At 42.8% G+C, this 20,232-nt stretch overlaps 1 protein-coding gene across 1 annotated transcript; it reads left to right on the top strand.

Moving 5' to 3' along the window:
- The first annotated feature begins 5,077 nt into the window (after positions 1 to 5,077).
- On the top strand, positions 5,078 to 13,392 carry RAB9B (RAB9B, member RAS oncogene family). The gene is made up of 2 exons (XM_045290655.1): positions 5,078 to 5,235; positions 9,985 to 13,392. The coding sequence occupies exon 2, from the start codon at positions 10,027 to 10,029 to the stop codon at positions 10,630 to 10,632; it is 606 nt and encodes a 201-aa protein (XP_045146590.1). The 5' UTR covers positions 5,078 to 5,235; positions 9,985 to 10,026; the 3' UTR covers positions 10,633 to 13,392.
- Positions 13,393 to 20,232: the final 6,840 nt, after the last annotated feature.

Below are 20,232 nucleotides of genomic sequence, written 5' to 3'. Positions count from 1 at the left end.
GGAGACGTCGGACAGGGCAAGATATGACAAAATAATAATTTATAACCTATCAAGGGCTCATGAGGGAGGGAGGGGGAAAATGAGGACCTAATGCCAGGGGTTTAAGTGGAGAGGAAATGTTTTGAGAATGATGAGGGCAATGAATGTACAAATGCGCTTTATACAATTGATGTATGTCTGGATTGTGGTAAGAGTTGTATGAGCCCCTAATAAAATTATTATTTTTTAAATTTTAAACAAAAGAAAGGTTAAAAAAAACCACCTCCCTTTTCAATAAGCAGCCAGCACTGTATACCCCAGGATTCCAGAGAAAGATGTGATGATCATTTTTCTTTTAACATGCCCTTAGCCAACGGTGACCTACTGAGCTATTTATAGATGACAGCATGCAGTGTCTGGAATTTACCCCATCTGTGACCTAGTGACAGGGGAAGTGGCTGGGGGTGTGGGTGACAGGCAGATGGATACATACGGGCTCATCCCAATTGGAGGGTCAGTGACGGGGACCATCACCCCCTTCTCGCTGCGGACTGGTGGCCTGAATTTCCCCCTCATTAAAGAGGGAAAGTACCCTCGTTGGTTAGATCCTAACTTGTCCCTTGTGGGGCACGGCGTTCCTACAGGACCGGCTCTCTCTCGACTGGACACGCCGGGGACAGAGGAGGCTTTCTGCTCCGGTCATCGCCGTCCAGCGTGACAGTCGGGAGAAACCCACGGGGCAGTTCCACTCGGCCCTCAAGGGTGGCCATGAGTCGCGATAAGTCGCCATGAGTTGGAATCAACATGACGGCAGCGAGTTTGGTTTTCCGCATCTAGTACAGGACCGCTGGTGGCACTGTGGGTTAAGCGATGGGGGGGGCCCCCCGCAGCCGTTGGACTCCACCGGCCACCCCTGGAGGATTAAGATGAAGTCGTCTATTCCCAAAAAGATCTACAGCCTCAGAAACGAGAGAGGGAGGGGGCAGCTCTTCTCTGTCCTGCAGGCTCGCTGTGGGTTGGAAGCATCTGGAGCAGAGCTGGTTTGAGTTTGGCTCGGTTTGGGGTCTTCTGGGAAGTGCGAGTGAGGTCAGAAGCTCAAAACCACTAGCCGCTGTGCGGGAGAAAGGCAGGGGTGTTCTACTCCTATAAGGAGGGGCCTTACAGTCTTGGACACCCATGGGGGGGGTGCGGATTCTACCCTGCCCCATAGGGTTGCTACGCGTCAGAATTGACTGGAAGGCAGCACGTTTGGTTTTGCTTGGTCCAAAGGGCAACAGCCCTGGGAAACCAGAGCTCTAGGGGCACTGAGTGGGTGGCACCTTGAGCCGCTTACCAGGAGGTCAGAGGTTCAAAACCATCGGCCGCTCTTTGGGAAAAAGAGGAGGCTGTCTGCTCCCGTAAAGACTTACAGTCTTGAAAACCCATGGGGGCAGTTCTACCTTGTCCTGTAGGGCCGCTGGGGAGTCGGCATCAACTCAAGGGCAGTGAGTTTTTTTTTTGGGGGGGGGGTGGTTGGTTTTGTTTTAAATATATGGGTATAATACACATGTTATTGCTATTAGCTGCTGTCAGGTGGGTACTGATTCACCTGGTGTGGTAACTCATGGTGTCACCCCACACCTATCATCCCACTCTGAACCTCTTTCTGTAACAGACCACACAGAATCTTTCATAATTACCACTCATGGTGACCCTAGAGGGCAGAGTAGAACGGCCCCTTTCTGTTTCCAAGACTTTAAATCTTTATGGGAACAGACCGCCTTCCATGGAACACTTGGTGGGTTCAAACCGCTGACTTTATCATTAGTAGCCCACTGTGTAGCCCACGACTGCATCAGAGCACCTGTTCTCTCAGATACATATGTGAAAAATTGAAAATTGATATGGAGGATTGTGCATATCTCTTTTTCATCAGAAGAGTTTTGGTATGGGGGTGGAGGATGGCACTGGCCAATAATTATTGATGATGCACCATTCAGTCACATGCAATAGATATTTTCCAAGCAGGTCCCACATACCAGGCCTTGCTTTAGGCTCTGGGGATATGTTGGTCACCCATAACAGTCACGGTCTTCGATGTGATGTAATAGTGCAATGTAGTTTAATGAGGAAGAAAGCTTTTATTCAGATCACCTACATTTCTTTTTAAAAATTTATCTATTTATTTTTTAAAAATCATTTTATTAGGGGTTCATACAACTCTTATTACAATCCATACATACATCAATTGTGTAAACCACATTTGTACATTTATTGCTCTTATCATTCTCAAAACATTTGCTAACCACTTAAGCCCCTGCCATCAGCTCTTCATTTTTCCCCTCCCTCCTTGCTCCCCCTCCCTCATGAAACCTTGATAATTTATAAATTATTATTTTGTCATATCTTACACTGTCCGACGTCTCCCTTCACCCACTTTAGTGTTGTCCATCCCCCAGGGAAGAGGTTATATGTAGATCCTTGTAATCGGTTCCCCCTTTCCAGCCCACTCTCTCTCCACCCTCCTGGTATCGCCACTCTCACCACTGGTTCTGAAGGGATCATCCATCCTAGATTCCCTGTGTTTCCAATTCCAGTGTACATCTTCTGGTCTAGCCAGATTTGTAAGGTAGAATTTGGATAACGATAGTGGGTGGAGGGGGAAGAATTTAGGAACTAGAGGAAAATTGTATGTTTCATCGTTGCTACACTGCACCCTGACTGACTCATCTCCTCCCCTCGACCCTTCCGTAAGGGGATGTCCAATTGCCTACAGCTAGGCTTTGGGTCGCCACTCCGTATTTCCCCTTATTCACAATGATATAATTTTTTGTTCTGATGATACCTGATACCCGATCCCTTCGACACCTCATGATTGCAACCTGATACCCAATCCCTTCGACACCTCATGATTGCACAAGCTGGTGTGCTTCTTCTATGTGGCCTTTGTTGCTTCTGAGCTAGATGGCCGCTTGTTTACCTTCAAGCCTTTAAGACCCCAGACAGTATATCTTTTGATAGCCGGGCATCATCAGCTTTCTTCACCACATTTGCTTATACACACATTTGTCTTTAGCGATTGTGTCGGGAAGGTGAGCATCATAGAATGCCAGTTTAATAGAACAAAGTATTCTTGCATTGAGGGAGTACTTGAGTAGAAGCCCAATGTCCTTCTGCTACCTTAATACTAAACCTATAGATATATGCACATAGATCTATTTCCCCCTCCTCATATATAAATATATTTGATAAGTACATGCCTTTATTTAGACCTCTATAAGTGCCCTTTGCCTCCTAGCTCTTTCCTCTATTTCCTTTTACTTTCCTTTTGTCCCACTATCATGTTCAACCTTCATTTGATTTCAGTAATTTCTCTCGGTTACATTACCCTTGACCAAGGCCTACCAGGCCTCCTACACCCTCCTCACCACTGTTTTGGATCACTTGTTGTCCAATTGTTCCTGCGTTTGTTAACACCACTTCCTTTTCCCCCGCCTCCCCCTCTCCCATGTCCCCCCGGAACTGTCGGTCCCATTTTTTTCTCCTCCAGATTGTTCATCCAGCCTATGTTATTTAGACAGACCTGCAGAGATAATAACATGCACAAAAACAAGACAGAGAAGAACCAAGCAACAATATACAACAAAACAACAACAAGCCAATGACAAAAAACAAAGCAAAACACAACAAAAAGAAAGAAAAGCTTGTAGTTAGTTCACGGACTGTTTGTTGGCCTTTAGGAGTGTTTCCGGTAGAGTCTGACGGGTCCGCCAAGCCATGGTCCCAAAGTCTATTTTTGGTATTCCCTGGGGACTTCGTTGCTCTGTTCCCCTTGCTGTTCTGTTGCACGCCCTTAGTGTTTTGCCTCGGTGTGGTGGGATCAGATCGGGCACAATTCCCACACTGTGTCTCCAGGGTTGTCCCCTGTAGGGATATGGGTCAGTAAGGGATGTCAGGTCTCATAGTGGGGCAGGCCATATGCTCTTCTCTGTGGATTGGCTGCTCTGAGCGGGAATATCGTCCTCCAGGCTTGGTGGGCCAGGATGTGCTCCACTCTCTCTTCCTCCCACTTCTTTTGCTCCCGTGTGCTCTGCAGGGGGGAGAGGCAGGCAGATCACTTATATTTCAATATATAATCACAAAGAAAAATACAACAGGCTATGAGAAGCTAGGGGAGAATTGGGGCACTTTCTTTATACTGGGGGGTATTGGGAAAGATTACCCTGAGGAGGTGACATTTCAGTTGGGGCTTGAGGGGATGATTGAGGGGCTGACTTGTGAAGAGTTAGAGGGACAGTGGCCTAGATGATGGGAAGCAGGTGTGCGGGCCACCAGCAGGTGCATGGTGAGTGAGGTAGCACTGCAAAAGTACCCGTTCCCACCCCTGAGGTAAGCTTCAGAAATGAATCTGTCTGAGACATAGATTCCAGCAAAGACTCCCAAACTAGGTGCAGGTATCAGAGAGCCACCGGAGGCCCCACGAAGAGATTGGCTGCGTGGTTAGGCACCATTGGAAGCCCTTGCATTCTACCTGAGCAGCAATTCCAGGAACCTCAAGAATGTTTCCTATGGGGTCCTCTAGAACAGAAACCAGCCAGGTTAAAAGGCAGTGTGTCGTCCATGTCATTTGAATCATCGTGAGGAGTCGTCTTCTCGTGATGTGTTAAAAACAGGTATTTTCCTGAGTTATTCGAAACAAAGGAGGGGGGGGGCAGGTCTAGATGTAGAGTGGAAAAGGCATCTCAGAGGCTAATGACAGTGAGTATGCATCAAGCTGGGGCCAGCTGGGGCTGAGGGCTCAGGCCCCAGGCTGCGGAAGAGGTACATGGAAGGACAATCTTTGAAGGTCCATTGTCACTTTGCCTCCTAATCAGCTCCGGGATGGGAGAGAGGGGCAGGGTGGGACACTTAGCATGAAACAATTGGAAGGGACGACGCCAGGGAGAGCGCTCCACTCGGAAGGGCGGAAGGCGACGACACAGGGTCCCCTAGCTCTAAGAGAGGGGCAAGAGGGGGCGGTGCGAGCCCCGCCCCCTCCCCTGGCGGGCGCCGGCGCAAAACACGGCGCGGAGGCAGCAGCAGTGGCAGTGGCAGCGGCGGGCGCGAGCGGCAGCTGTCAGGCCACCCACCGAGGTCCGAGCTGCACTTGCTGCCCCCGCCGAGGACGAGGCTGCGGCCGGAGCAGTGACGGTGTCATTCAAGAATCGGACCCCAGGCGCACAGAACAGACCTCGCTGGTACCCACGGCCCTTTCCACTCCCTCTCCCATCCTATTGGGTAAGGGGTCCGTGCGGGGCAGGGAGAAGGGCCAGGGGCCAGCGGACCGGGAGGGCAGGGCGAGGGGGTGGCCTGTGGGAAGGGGGAAGAAAGGAGCTCTAGGTAGCCCCCAGGGCCCCTCGAGCCTAGAAAGGGGCCTAAAAGATGTGGAGGTTGGAGCTGTGTTGGGGGTGGGGGGGTGGGGGGGCGGGGAGGTAGGTGATGATGGAGGGGGGCATTGCTGAGTAATCCAGAGCAACTGCCAAAGCCCGGCAGTGAGGTGCAAGGCTCCATAGGGAGCGGGTGTGGCCCAGTGCGCATGCGCCACCGCTGTCTCCCTCTAAGTCGAGCTGCCGGGGTGAGAGAATCTGTTCCCTAGGTAGTGGAGAGGACCAGATAGCGTCGGACTTTCAAGGTTCCCTGTGGCCCCAATGTACCCCTCACAGAGACGCCAGCATTTTCCTGTACCCTCCTACTTTCATATGTCACTCGAACCCTATGTACTTGTTCCGGCAGTAGCCTCAGAAAGAAGAGGCCAGGAGGCAGTGCCTCTTACTCGGCTCTTGGGCTCTGAGACCCAGAGCTGTAGTTGTGAGGAGTGAAGGAAGGGTTAGAGGTGAATTTCCACGCTGAGGCCTTCTAGTAAGATACAAAGCCGGGCCTAAATGTGTGCATACTCCAGTGGCGTACAGCTGTGGGATTTGGACTCCCAGTCTGAATGAAGCTACTAACTTAACCTTGGAAAAGGAATCTACTGGGGGACGGACTACAGAAAAGTGGGTGAAGGGAGACGTCGGACAGGGCAAGATATGACAAAATAATAATTTATAAATTATCAAGGGTTCATGAGGGAGGGGGGAGCGGGGAGGGAGGGGGAAAAACGAGGACCTGATGCCAGAGGCTTAGGTGGAGAGCAAATGTTTTGAGAATAATGAGGACAATGAATGTACAGATGTGCTTTACACAATTGATGTATGTATGGATTGTGATAAGAATTGTATGAGCCTCTACTAAAACGATTAAAAATAAATAAACAAGAAAGAAAAAAGGAATCTAGTACCTCGGAGGGCTTCCCTGACACCAATGCTGCCCCACTCCACAGTAGGTTGTGTTTTAAATGGCCTACACCATTTAAGTTATAGTATCTTAAAGGTACCCCCATTTCTTACCTGAGCTGAGATGGGCGGAGACTGAATAAAGTCCCACCTAGTTCTCTAGTATAAAAAAAGCCCATGCACCGCCATCAAGCCAAAGCTGACTCTTATCAGTGTAACTATTTATCAGAGTAGAAAGTCCGGTCTTCCTCCCACATAGCTGTTGGTGGTTTTGAACTGACTACTACGAGGATCACACCCTGACACGCAACCACTACACCACCAGGGCTTCCTAGTTCTGTAGTATAGTGTTTCCACATATTGTGCCAGAACTCAACTGTGAGTTGACTAGCTTAATTAGGGTGAAATGCTTTCCCCACAGTTCCACCAATGGCTCCATCGCCGCTCTCATCCACCGACCAGCGCTAGTGTTCTTGCCCTAGCTATCCCTGCAGTCCCCATCCTTCTCCAGATTTTCAACCCGCACTACTGATTCGGAGGTCATTTCACTCACGGCAACCAAATTGACATTCCCAATTTGCCTTTCTGCCTCTCTTCACTCCATCGCGACATGAAAATGTACTGTTTGAAAGACTCAGCTTCTTTCTCTTCAGAGCACTGCCTCTTTCACACCCCGCCCCCAGGATCTCCCAACCACACATAAGGATTTTAAACGACTCCTATAGGTGCAGGTACAACAGATTCTGACAGCGTCAAATGTGATAAGGAACAAAACAGATGGGGAACATTTTTTAACTCACTTGGCTGTTCAAGACGGAGCGTCCTAATTAAAAAGAGAAATGTGAACAAACGATCTTTAGAGAATGTTTGTACATCTATTTGGGGAAGGGATAGGAAAGAGAAAATGCTTCTGTAGGTTGTGGTCAAAGCCAGATCTTCCTCTGAATAGGCTGAAAATCAGAATAAGCATTTTGATGTGAATTCTAACCAGATATGGGACCAAAACAAAATACACAAGGAATTTAACTTTCCTATTAAGCATATTTAGGAATATTAAAGAATTCCCTTTGCCTTCTTATTTTCCAGCATATTCTTGGAAAAGCTCTTGTGCTTTTGAATTTAAGGGTGTCTTTTAGGACACTGTGCTTATTTCCAAAGTGTGAGGATGCCAACACCCACTGAAACGGAAAGTGCAGTTCATTAGCTCACTCTTTTTGGGTGGTGCTAATAGAAAAATGTGTATATATATTTATTTATCAAGTAATATATATCCCATATATATGTATAGCTATTAAAGGAATCCTGGTGGCATAGTGGGTTACAAGGTGGGCTGCTAACCACAGGGTCAGCAGTTTGAAACCACCAGCTGCTCCTTAGGAGAAAAAATGAAGCTTTCTGCTGCCATAAAGAGTTATAATCTCAGAAACCCACACAAGCAGGTCTACCCTGTCCTATCGGGTCTCTATGAGTAGGAATCGACTTAATGGCAGTGAGTGAGTATATACTTGTGTGTGTCTATATATATATTTGAAGATAAGCAGAAGGACTCTGGAGAATTTCCACTGACTTTCAACAGGTGGCACTATTGTTAAGCCATCAAAAAGATTATCCAGATAAGTTCCTAATATCTTGGTCTTCACTCAATTAAAAATAATAATAATTGGACATCTTACAAAACTGTGCATCTATTGTGCATTGGCATCAATACAAAAAATTCATTTTGGGCACCTACAGAATGAGTTCATTCATCAACATATATTTCTCTGGAGAACCCTGATGCTGCATGCTAAAGGAACTTCAAAATAACAGCAACAGGGACCATCCTAGGAATATAAAATCCAGCTGGGTAGGAAGGACCTACTTAGAAAAAGATGGCAACAAGTATAAGGCTGTGCAATGATATGACTGCAACTGTAAACTGTGAGTTTAAACTTGTATTAATCTCCAAAATATCTAAAGGAAAGACCTTGTCTTGAACATGTATTTTCCACTGTCTACAACCAGTGGGTGTTCAAGTAGTCAAGATCGCAAATTAGAACGGATGGGGAGAGAAGAGCCAAGAAACTTTCAAAGTAGATTAAATGTGAGCTGTGGGTCAAGATGAGGATGATAGAAGAGGATATGCAGAGGGAAAACCCCCAGGATTTAATGAAGGCAAGGAAACACGACTAGACTGCATTCATTTCTAACTCCAGTAAACAAATGGGAGTCGGAGACAGTAAAGGAAGCAGCACACAACAGACTCTCAAATGATGCTCAAGCATCAGTAGCAGGACTGGGCCTGAAAACCCTTAAGGTCCCTCCAACTCGAAGCTTCTGTGTCATATGCAGATGCTCAAGATTATTGAGGAGCAAGGCATTCTCAAATAGAGAAGAAAGAGAAAAGAAAGAATTGCTCTCCTCCCACTAGCCGACCCTTGATGAGAAGGGTTAATGCAGGCTCACAAGGCCCCTACCAGTGAAAGAAAGGAAGTATAAGAGGAACTAAAAATCGCAAACCAAGGCATTAAAGAAAAACCTTTTCAAATTCCTTAAATTATTCATCTTTCCTCAAATTTTGTGAGTTAAGTAGGATATATACCATGCACTCTGTTTTTATATTGGAAAATAGGGAGATACTGAAAAATGAAATGATCTTCCCATGTTCATAAAAGAATGGAATGGTGGGGTAACGATGAAGACCTTGGTGTCCCAATTGCTGCCAGCCCAGAGCTCTTGACACTAAACCCTTGCTTTATCGCTCTTTTTCCTGGTATTGTGCCTATGTATGCAGCAGTTATGTTTGCACATGACCACATAGGGAATGCACAGGCACCTGCAACATCTTCTCAGTTATACTGTGCCATGAGCAGATGCTCACGATGTCCATTATTAATACTTCGCCCTTATTCCTGGAAATGAGCATTTGGTTTCCACATTCAGTCAGTCCTTAACCTGGCTCTAAAATTTATCCGCAGCTCAGAAAGTAGGGTTAGAACACCTGTCTGCTAAGAACTTAAAGGAAGCTTATTTGGCATAGGTTCTTCATACTAGCTATCAGTTATGCCCAGGTTTCTACTTACTTTTGTTGCTTTTTGAAAGGAGAGATCACGAGTTTGGATAAAACGTCAATAAAAGAAATATTACTAAAAGTCATAATCATGGATTTACTGCTCCAGTGAGTCTCTTATTATATGCTTTATAGCTGTCAAACATGGGATTATTATGAGGCAGAGATTTTCTTTTAAAAGTCTCTTTATACCTTAGTAAGAAATAACACTTAAAAAAAAGAAAGAAAGAAAGAAAGACCATTCAACACGTCTAGGTACTATTTTTCTTTTTAGACCACTATTCTTGATGCTGCTTAAATAAGACCTTTGCCATAATTGAGTCTCGTATTAAATTATGGTTTGTTTAAATTTAGGAAACTTGATAAATCCAGCTGAATAGGAAAGCTGTATTCAAGACAGATGACTAAATTGATGAATAAAATTATTAGCCAAGGGAGCATGTGTGTGAACAAGGATTTCCCAATCATAATTTTTCTGACATGGGCAAGTGACTTCAAGAAAGCAAGACCTCTTCTCCTGTGTCCAAACATTTTTATCTTTTGTACCATATCGACCAATGAGACGTTAAACTAGAAGACTTAATAATTCAGAGAAAAATTGCTATGAAGTTGGTTTCCGTTTCAGGTTTAACTGTTTTCCCTCCTACTTTTTTCTTTTATTTTCAGGTTCTCTTGATTACAAACTCCTCCCTCTCTGGTACTACAGCAATGAGTGGGAAATCCCTGCTCTTAAAAGTCATTCTCTTGGGTGACGGTGGAGTTGGAAAGAGCTCACTCATGAACCGTTATGTAACCAATAAATTTGACTCCCAAGCTTTTCATACCATAGGGGTAGAGTTTTTAAACCGTGATTTGGAGGTAGATGGACGCTTTGTAACCCTCCAGATCTGGGACACTGCCGGGCAAGAACGTTTCAAGAGCCTTAGGACGCCCTTCTACAGGGGAGCAGACTGCTGCCTCTTGACCTTCAGTGTGGATGACCGGCAGAGCTTTGAGAACCTCGGCAACTGGCAGAAAGAATTCATCTACTACGCAGATGTGAAGGACCCTGAGCACTTCCCCTTTGTAGTTCTGGGTAACAAGGTAGACAAAGAGGATAGGCAAGTGACGACTGAGGAGGCACAAGCCTGGTGCATGGAGAATGGGGATTACCCTTATTTAGAAACAAGTGCCAAAGATGATACTAATGTGACAGTGGCCTTCGAAGAAGCTGTCAGGCAGGTGTTGGCTGTAGAGGAACAGCTGGAGCATTGCATGTTAGGTCACACCATTGACTTAAACAGTGGCTCCAAAGCAGGGTCTTCCTGTTGCTAAAAGTAGAGAGTGTTTTCAAAGTGTGCACTAAGTTGATCAGTCAGTAGTATAAGAATAACCATGCCCCTCTAAGGGTGCACACACATACACACACACAAGGGTAAAACGAGATAAGGCTGTGATTGTGAATCAGAGCCTTCCAAATTGAAATTGTAGAAAGATTAACAAAAAAAGCTTTATGAAGCCAAGTGCATTTTGTGTGATTTCTGCTATTTCCCCTTCTCGTGTGTATCAGGATATTTCAGAAAGCTTTAGTCCTGAGAGATGTTAATATTTTTCAAGTCACAATGTAGACCTAGAACCCAGCTGCATGAAGGAGTTAAAGAGCTACAGCCATCCTTTAAAGCATTTCATTAATCAACCAACAAATGTTACCATCAGACTCTTGCCAAACAGTTTGACATTTCTGCCAAATGGGGTTGGGTGGGTGGTGGGGCGGGATATGAGCTATGTTAATTTTTTTTTAAAGCAAACAAAGATGTCCTAAGCTTGAGTTATAAAGAGGCTGTAATGATTAGGAATGCAAACGTATAATAATGTACACTGCCTTGTTTAAATTCGTGTGTGTTGTTCCCTCTTGGAACTTTTCGAAAAATACCACCTCAATAAGAAATACACTAACGACACTGGAAATTCATTACACTCCTTGTGTTTGAAGTAAGAGGGTACTAGTGACTAAATTCTGCTTAAATATTCCAACCACTCTGGCAAATAAATGGTTGGTCTGCTTTTACTTCATGCGTCTACTTGTGCCACATAGGGATGTTGCTTCTTTGACAACCTCATCATTTAGCAATGCTGCTTAGTGTATGGCTTTGGGTTCAGTACGCTCAGCTCATAATTTAGATGGCCCTTTGGACCACCAAGCTGAGTTCACAGAGTAGGCTTCAGATAAGACTGGGGGATAATGGGCTTCTTTTTTTTCACAAGGTTCCTTAACTTGAATATTTATTGTATAAGAAGAAACGACTTTTTGTATGTTGCACAGTATGTTCCACAAGCCAAATTCAGACAGTTCAAAGTGACAAGAAAGCAGGTTGAACTCAATGTTAAAATGAACTTTCTCCTAATTCCAGTTGTCCAACAGTGGAATGGACTGCCTTAAATCGTGAACTCCCCTCCATTGGAAATATTCAAGCCGATGCTGGATGACCATCTGTTAGAATGCCATAAAAATAATGTCTGTACTGCGTAGCTGTTTGGTCTAGAATCCCTTCTATTTCTAAGTTCTAGAAACCTATCAACTATGTTTCAGTGTCATGTTCTAGCTTGATTTCTCTTAAGATACCAACCACGACTATGAGGAGGGCTTCAGGCAGGCTCACTATTCTGCTGTGGTCCTTTCACAGCCAGTGCGTAGTTAGTCCTTTTGCTTTTGCACCATGGCAGGAACAATTCTCCAGTTCTTAAGTGCTCTGATGTAAACATCCTGAAGATTAGAGATTCAATGCATAAGTGATTTGTCAGTTTCTTTTATGAATATGCAGCCTAGTTCTGTTGGCAGATGTTTGTCCTGCATCGCTTTTAATCTGTACTTTATAACATCTATGATAAAAAATAATAACCCAAGGTGGTGAGGGACAGTTAGAAATGACCCCCCCACCCCAAAGAGACCTAGGCCAGAGGGGGGAATGGGGTCTTTCACAGGGATACAGCCTAGAACTCTCCATTGTAGCCACATATGGAATCAGCCTTACATGTGGGACTTTATGTGCTTTAAGAGCTATGGGACTTTGGGGCCACATAGACAAGTGGAGGAAGGTATGTCAACCCAGTGATAGCTAGTATTTCCAATTAAGATATTGTCCTAACTTTTTGTCTAATGAACTCTGCTGCCAGAAGTCAAAGCTAGAACTGGGACCCCACAGCTCTTAAATATAGGTCCCATCCTGCCTATGCCTATAGCCAGTCACACTGGTGTCCAAGTTTTATGACCATTGTGCTACGATCATGTCACGGTGAAATATCTGTGCATTGCTGTAAATCAGAACTTTTCAATGCTAGTTGTTTTTAAGCGCATGAGACCTGGGGCCTTCTCTTTCTACTTGCACTCTGCTTATAATAGTTTCTATTTTTAGATCGCAGGCCTTCATAAAGATGTCCATCAACTCAGAAAGTGCTTGTCTCTATTAGAGTGGCATGTGGTCCTTTGAGCACAGAGTCATGTGGGCATCACATTCACAGGCCTCCTGTCCATCCAAGACAAGTGTCCATTTTATTGGCAGGTCAACTGAAGCTCCTTTCCTCTTTGCCATGCCCCAATTTTTTTGGTTGCCAAATCATTACACAATATCTTAGAGAAGGTGATTAATAATATTAAATGACAGATCGTATGAATAAGATTTAAAACACCAAAGACTGGAATCTGTGAGCACCAGAAACTGTGCAGATAGGTGTAGCGTTGACTACGTATCCTAGAATGCGCAGTGTAATGTTCTCAGCGGGTATTTTTTCTTTGAAATGAACACGAATTTCTGAGTCAGGCTCTTCAGTGGTCCACTGCAACATCATTCAGAGTATTTATTTTCATGTATCAGGTAAACATTCAAGGGGCCTCAGATTCCATGGGACTTCAGTGGATTGATGAATTTCAGGTTACTTTGTGCCTGCCTCAGTCATTTCTTCGTTATCCTGAGGTACCCCACAATCCTCTTGTTGCAGGTGCTGCTAACAATCTCAAATTTGTGTATCACATACTTTATTGCAACTGTTAAAAATCATTGCGTTTAAGTGAATAAAAAGTGCATTTTGAAGAACCAGTATATGATGTCTGTGTGCCATTCCCTCCTTTCTCCTTTCGAATAACTGTTGCGTGTGAAGAACAGTATGTACCAAGCTAGTTACTCTTTCTAGCTGTGCTGGATGTGACCTCAGGACCCTTTTTTGTACGGGGTTGGTGGGGCGGGGGTCACTTCAGGCAGCCATGACCTGGGAATCAAAACAGAAACCATTCTACGCATTGGAAAGCAAACTCAAAAGCTCAGGATGGGGAGGACTCGTTCATGGTATGCTACTCTTCAGAGGCATGAAGAGTATTGGGAGGAGACATGGGTGTTTGACTCCCTACATTATTTCTTGACTTTAATTTAAAACCGACCTTAAAGCAGCCCACAATATAAAAAGAATGCAGACTTCCCCCTTCATTTTCTTGACTATTAAATTGTTCATTCCATGGGGAAATATGAAACTATAGGTGAAACAAATAAGAAAACAAAGTGTAATTTTGTTAAGCACACCCTTCTCTTGCTTCTCACATACTGGGTTTTAAAGGTAGTTGCATTATCATCGAACAGCTTAAGTCTGCATAATCCCAAACAAACAAACAGAAAACACTGCCATCCAGTCTGATTCCTCCTCCTCCAGAACCTACAAAGTTTCTGAGACTGAATATTTCCGAGAGCAGACAGCCACATCTTTCTTCCTAGGAGCTGCTGGCAAGGTTACCAGCCCAATGTGTCACCTCCACTAGACACAGTGAGGTTGTTCACATTAGGACCACCTGTGTCTCCACAGACCATCATTTCAGTCCCTTGATTTCATTTGCCAGATTGAGGACTCTTCTTTCCCTCTCTTCCCTTTGTCCTCTTGGAACTTCGGGCCGTTGAAATGACAGGAAAACAACTTAGATTTTTGCTACCTCTATCGTTTCTATGTCTGAAAATCATTATTTAGTAAATTATTAGACAGTGTTTCAAACACGGCCCCCAAACCCTTCTCATTAAGCTATAATGATGTGGCCAATATGCTCTAGGAGATCAGATTTATAAACTTCTTAAAAAGAATTTGCTCATCTCAAACTGACATTTTAATCACAGAAAATTAGTTTGGGGGCTTGCTGTTTTTCTGCCTAATTCATCACCCACCAAGAAATGTCCTTCTCTTGATGTCTTAAGAAATAGCAGTTTAAAAACAAAGAAAGAAAGAAAGAAACAAAAAACCCCAAAACGCTTTGCCTGTGTTCCTTCCAGAAACTGGAGGGCAAGGCCTAGATCGTTTCTCTTTAATTTGGTCATTGAATTTTTAAAGCATACTGGAAAATTGAGGCCTTCATTTCAGGAAGTTCAGGAGGGATTTGAGGAGTGCACCTCTACTTCACTTGAATCGCGTAAACTAGTCCTACATACAATGTTTTCTTCTTGTTGCTGCTTTCCACCTTGGTATGGGAAGTACCATGGAGTTGTTTCTGACTCACAGTGACAGGAAGAAACAGGGCCCAGTCCTGTGTCAGCCTCACAATTGCTGCCATGTTTGAGCCCATTGTTGCAGTCACTGTGTCAATCTGTCGCTCCTTGAAGGTTATCTGATTTTTCAGGTTCTACACTTCACCAAGCATAGTGTCCCTTCCCAGGGATTGATCCTTCCCTTTTTACCTTAGTGATCCAGATAATCACTTATTTTCCTCCCCTCTATTTGCCCTGAAGATGTAGGATTACTTACAGTGGAGTGCTTTTCTTTCAATTATTTGTAGGGCATGTAAATTATGACTCATCTTTTTCGTAAAATGCTAAAATTAAATGTATGGTTTAGGATGCTCACAAACGTTCTCTTGATTCCAAACTGGCCTCTTTTAAATTTCCTCAAGTTATCATCACCAAGAATCTTCATTATTTACTCCTTCCTCTTTAAGAGAAGTAAGGGACAATGATGGCAGGCAAGCCTGTTTCCAGAATGAAAAGGTTATGAAATGCGCCTTATTGATACGCTTGCAGCAACGACAGCAAAAACTGGTGAGGAGGGATTGCCTGTGATTTGGGGGCAGCATTGATGATATGCGCATAGGGGTTTTTTGGGTAGTTGGGGTTCCTTCATACTTTTTCATTGAGAATAACAGTGATCACAGCTGTGAAGGCGTTGTCACCTTCAGATGCAGAGGAACAGCTGCAGTCCTCTGTGTGTCTTTATAAACTGTTTCATTGGTGGGTGTTGCCCGTGCCAGCAAGTAAGTAATCTGTCAATTCCTGTCATGCTCTATAAATTATAGGTAAATGTGTGGTAAGCCTCACTGTAGCACTCCTGAATTGTAACCAGGCAGGCCAAACTGGGCTTCTTCTACTTGATTGATTGATTTTTAAAACGGAATTAAGAGATGCTCCCTTAATGAAAAAAATAGCTCTTAATTCAGCATGAGTTGTACTGATTAATGTAAAAATACGAATTATACCTTCCTGTGGTGCATCTGTGAGGAAGCAAGAGACAGGCTCGGATCTTCTCTTTTCGCTTACATGGCTCCTTGTTGCCTTGGAAACAGCACATTCAAAGGTGTGTCCTGTAATATATTTCTCAACAAAGACACTGCTGATAGATGAACAAGTATTGATAGTCGTTGAATCATTTGTGTTTTCATATGTTCCCAGCTAGAAAAATGTAGTCACCAATAGACAATGAAAATCTCTATTTTTCTTATGATTTCAAAAGTAATACACATTCATGGTGGAAAAATCTAGAGAACAAACGAAGCTGAAAAGCAAGATAAAGAAGATAAGAGTCATCTGTTATCCTACCATCCTGAGATCACTACATTTTAACTTTCCAGTGTGTTTTTCCATGTGTGGAAAGAAAATTTATGCTGTAACTGCACACAGGAGTTTCAATCCTCATTTTTCACATAGTGAACTTTTGTGTGTTATTATATATATATATATATATATATATATATATATATATATTTTACTGTGGATCATGCTTAGTATTTGTAAAACATTCCACTGAAGGATTTACCATTGAACCCTTATTACTAGACATTTAGATTTTCCCCAGCTGTCTGCTGCTATAAAATAAAGCACCACTGGATGTCCCTAATAGCAATGTTAACTCACATTTCGATTTATTTCCTATAAGTGAAATTTCTGAGTGAAAAGAGATGAATACTTTTCCAGTTTGAATACACATTGGGAAAGTGTCCTCTAGAAAGTTGTCCCAGATTACATCAACACTCACATGGAATATGATTTTCCTTTTGAACCACCTTTGCCCATTTTGGTGAAGGAAAAATGATCTCGTGTTTTGATTTCCTTTTCTGTAATCCCTTAATTGAAGCTAAATACTATATTTATTGGCCATTTTTATTTCTTCTTGTGAGAATAATCCACTCTGATCTTTGTTCATTTTGGATGGGGATCAATGATCTTCTGGATATCTAGAAACTCTTTTTTTATATTAGCGATACTAATCTTAGGTTTTAGACATATCGCTGTTGTTTTGTTGTGATTGCCTCCTTCCCATACCTATACCTTATGCAGTTTCAATTTTGTTTACAGTTTTTTTGTTTGTTTGCTTGTTTGTTTGTTTACGTGCTGACAGATTCTTCAATTCTGGTAAAATAGAAAACTAGACAAGGAAGAAGAAAATGGTCTAGAATTGATTGTGGTGATGATTATACAACTTTTCTTGATACAATTGAATAATTGGATTGTATGACATGTGGATGGAGAGCCAATAAAACTGCTAAAAAATATAAAGAAAGAAAACGAGTAGGTTGGGGGAGATAAACATCTGTTTCATCTCTCCTTTCTTTTCCTGGTGACATTTAAGACCACATGGAACCCTGCTGGTGTAGAGATTATACTTTGGGATGCTAACCTATGATAGGTCAGCACTTCTAAACCATCAGCTGCTCTGCAGAAGAAAGACAAGGCTTTCTACTTCTGTAAAAAGTTGTTGTGTGGGGTTTTTTTTCTTACCATTTTACTGGGGGCTCTTACAGCTCTTATGACAATGCATCCATCCATCCATCCATTGTATCAAGCACATTTGTACATAAGTTGCCATCATCGTTTTCGAAACATTTTCTTTCTACTTGAGCCCTTGGTATCAGCTCCTCATTTTTTCCCCTCCCTCCCCCACCTTCCCTCCTTCATGAACCCTTGATAATTTTAAAATTATTCTTTTTTTTATGTCTTACACTATCTGATGTCTCTCTTCGCCCACTTTTCTGTTGTCTGTCCCCCAAGGAGGGGGTTATATGTAGATCACTGTGATCAGTTTCCCATTTCTACCCCACCTTCCCCTTACCCTCCTGGTATTGCTGTGTTCATTATTGGTCCTGAGGGGTTTATCTGTCCTGGATTCCCTGTGGCTCCAGGTCTTATCTGTACCCGTGTGCATGCTCTGGTCTAACCAGACTTAGAATTGGGCTCATGATAGTGGGTAGGTGGAAGCATTACAGAACTAGAGGAAAGTTGTATGTTTCATCAGTGTTATACTGCACCCTGACTGGTTCATCTCTTTCTTGTGACCCTTCTGTAAGGGAACGTTCAATTGTCTACAGATTGGCTTTGGGTCTCCTCTTTGCACTCCCCCTCATTCACAGTAATATGATTTTTTGTTCTGGGCTTTTGTTGGCTGATACCTAATCCCATCAACACCTCATGATCACACAGGCTGGTCTGCTTCTTCCATGTGGACTTTTTTGCTTCTCAGCTAGATGGACTTTGTTGCTTCTCAACTAGATGACCACTTGTTTCAAGGCTTTAAGACTCCAGACGCTATATCTTTTGATAGCTGGGCACCATCAGCTTTCTTCACTACATTTGCTTATGTGCCCACTTTGTCTTCAGCAATTGTGACCTTATGCACCCACTTTGTCCTCAGCGATTATGACAGGAAGGTGAGCATCATGGAATGCCTGGTTATTAGAACAATGTTCTTGCGTTGATGGAGTACTTGAGTAGAGCTCCAATGTCCATCGGCTACCTTAATACTTAACATATAAATATATGTACATAGATCTATACCCCTATCCTTATATATAAATATATTTACATAAACTATCCAAAGGAGAAAACAATGGGACTGATGTTTCCAGGGAACGTGGGAGAGGGGGAGGTGAGAAAAAGGAAGTAGGTGTTAACAAACCCAGTGATAAGGGAACAAGTGATCTAAAATCAATGGCGTGGAGGGCATAGGATGCCTGGTGGGGCTTGATCAAGGGCAATGTACCTGAGAGGAATTACTGAAACCCAAATGAAGGCCGAACGTGATAGTGGGACAAGTGGGACAATGAAGTCCGAACATGATAGCAGGACAAAAAAGTAAAAGGAAACAGAGGAAAAAACTAGGAAGCAAAGAATATTTATAAAGGTTTAAATATAGGCATGTACATATGTGAGTTACTGTCTTTATAAATTATTTTTATTTTCATATTTTATACCATCCGCTGTCTCCCTTCATCCACATTTCTGTTGTTCTTCCCCAAGCAGGTGGTATAAGTCAATCATTGTGATCAGTTCCTTTTTTCTCCCCCTTTTCTCCCCACCTTTGCCCTACCCTAATGGTATCGCTACGCTCATTATTGGTTCTGAATTATCAAGAGTTCCCGAGGGTGGGAGGGGAGGAGAGGAAGAGGAACTTATACCAAGGGCTCAAGTAGAAAGAAAATGTTTTGGAAATTATGACAGCAACATATGTACATATGTGCTTGCTACAATTAATGTACAAATTGTTATAAGAGCTGTAAGAACCCCCAATAAAATGATTCATTAATTTTTTTTTAAGTTACTGTCTTGGAAACCCACAAGGACAGTTCTTCCCTTTCCTGTAGGATTGCTATAGGTCAGAAGCGACTAGATACCAGTGAATGAATATTATTTTGGTTTAGGAAGGTTATGTGAAGAATATAAAGGTAAAATCATTGATAGAAAGCAAAGTATTCGCTCATTTAAAAATAACAATCTCCATGGTATCAAAAGGCTGGTTGGATTTGATTTGTTGCTGTTGTTCTGGTATTATTTTTCAGTGAACAGATTATTCCTAAGTCATAGTTACATTATTTTGAAGTCAGAGGAACACTTCAGTTTTCCTCCACAAGGGGGAAATGAAGACCAGTTCTTGTTCTGCCATAGACCAACCTCATTAGACTAAAGACTATTAAGAACTGAAGAGGGGGGCAAAAAATCATCAATGTGGTCCACTCGCCTCTCTTTGTTTAGTTTATATTTATCTTTTCTTTTTAAGTTTTTAATTAATTTTTTATCTTTAATTTATCAGTTTGTTGGGTTTCTGGTTTTTTGTATATAGGAAAACTGAAGCCTGGGGGAGCAAAGTGAATTCCTCAAGATCAAAGAGCTAGCTATCAGGCCTGACTCTTGTTTGCCATATTGTGGTGTAGTTAAATTGACACAAACTATGATTATACATTTTTAAATGGAAGGCTTGAACTTTTTATTGAAGTAGATTCATATAGGGTTAAATAAGCTATTTTTAAAAACAGTTTAGTGGTAGTTAGCACATCCATAGTGTTGTAGATACATATACTTTCATATCCTACATTTAAATCCCAGTCCTGCTACAAAAATTATGTATTCCCAGAGGCCAGTTACGAAAATTTGATAAGCATCAGTTTCTTTAGCTTGTAAATTGAGACAACGATTTCTTTCTTATAGGGTTTGTTGTGAGGATTACTTGAAGTAATGTGCATTAGAGCCTAGCAAAGTACTTGACAGAGTAAATAAAAAACATACCCATTCTTTTTCTTTAAAACATTTAAAAATTCTATTTTGGGTGAAAGGTTACGGCACAAATTCGTTTTCCCTTCAACAGTTCCCATGTTTGGTTTCCTGGCATTGATGACAATGCCCACCAAGTAGCAGCACTAACCCCACT

This window comes from Echinops telfairi, unplaced genomic scaffold (genome assembly GCF_000313985.2).
Source record: "Echinops telfairi isolate 266 unplaced genomic scaffold, ASM31398v2 ScPeMD7_47;HRSCAF=170, whole genome shotgun sequence".
Taxonomy (NCBI): domain Eukaryota; kingdom Metazoa; phylum Chordata; class Mammalia; order Afrosoricida; family Tenrecidae; genus Echinops; species Echinops telfairi.
The sequence above is the reverse complement of the archived record's forward strand: the minus strand, read 5'-3'. Positions and strand labels throughout refer to the sequence as shown.

Coding starts and splice junctions, on each gene's coding strand:
- RAB9B (XM_045290655.1), top strand. CDS start 10,027: ATGAGTGGGAAATCCCTGCTCTTAAAAGTCATTCTCTTGGGTGACGGT.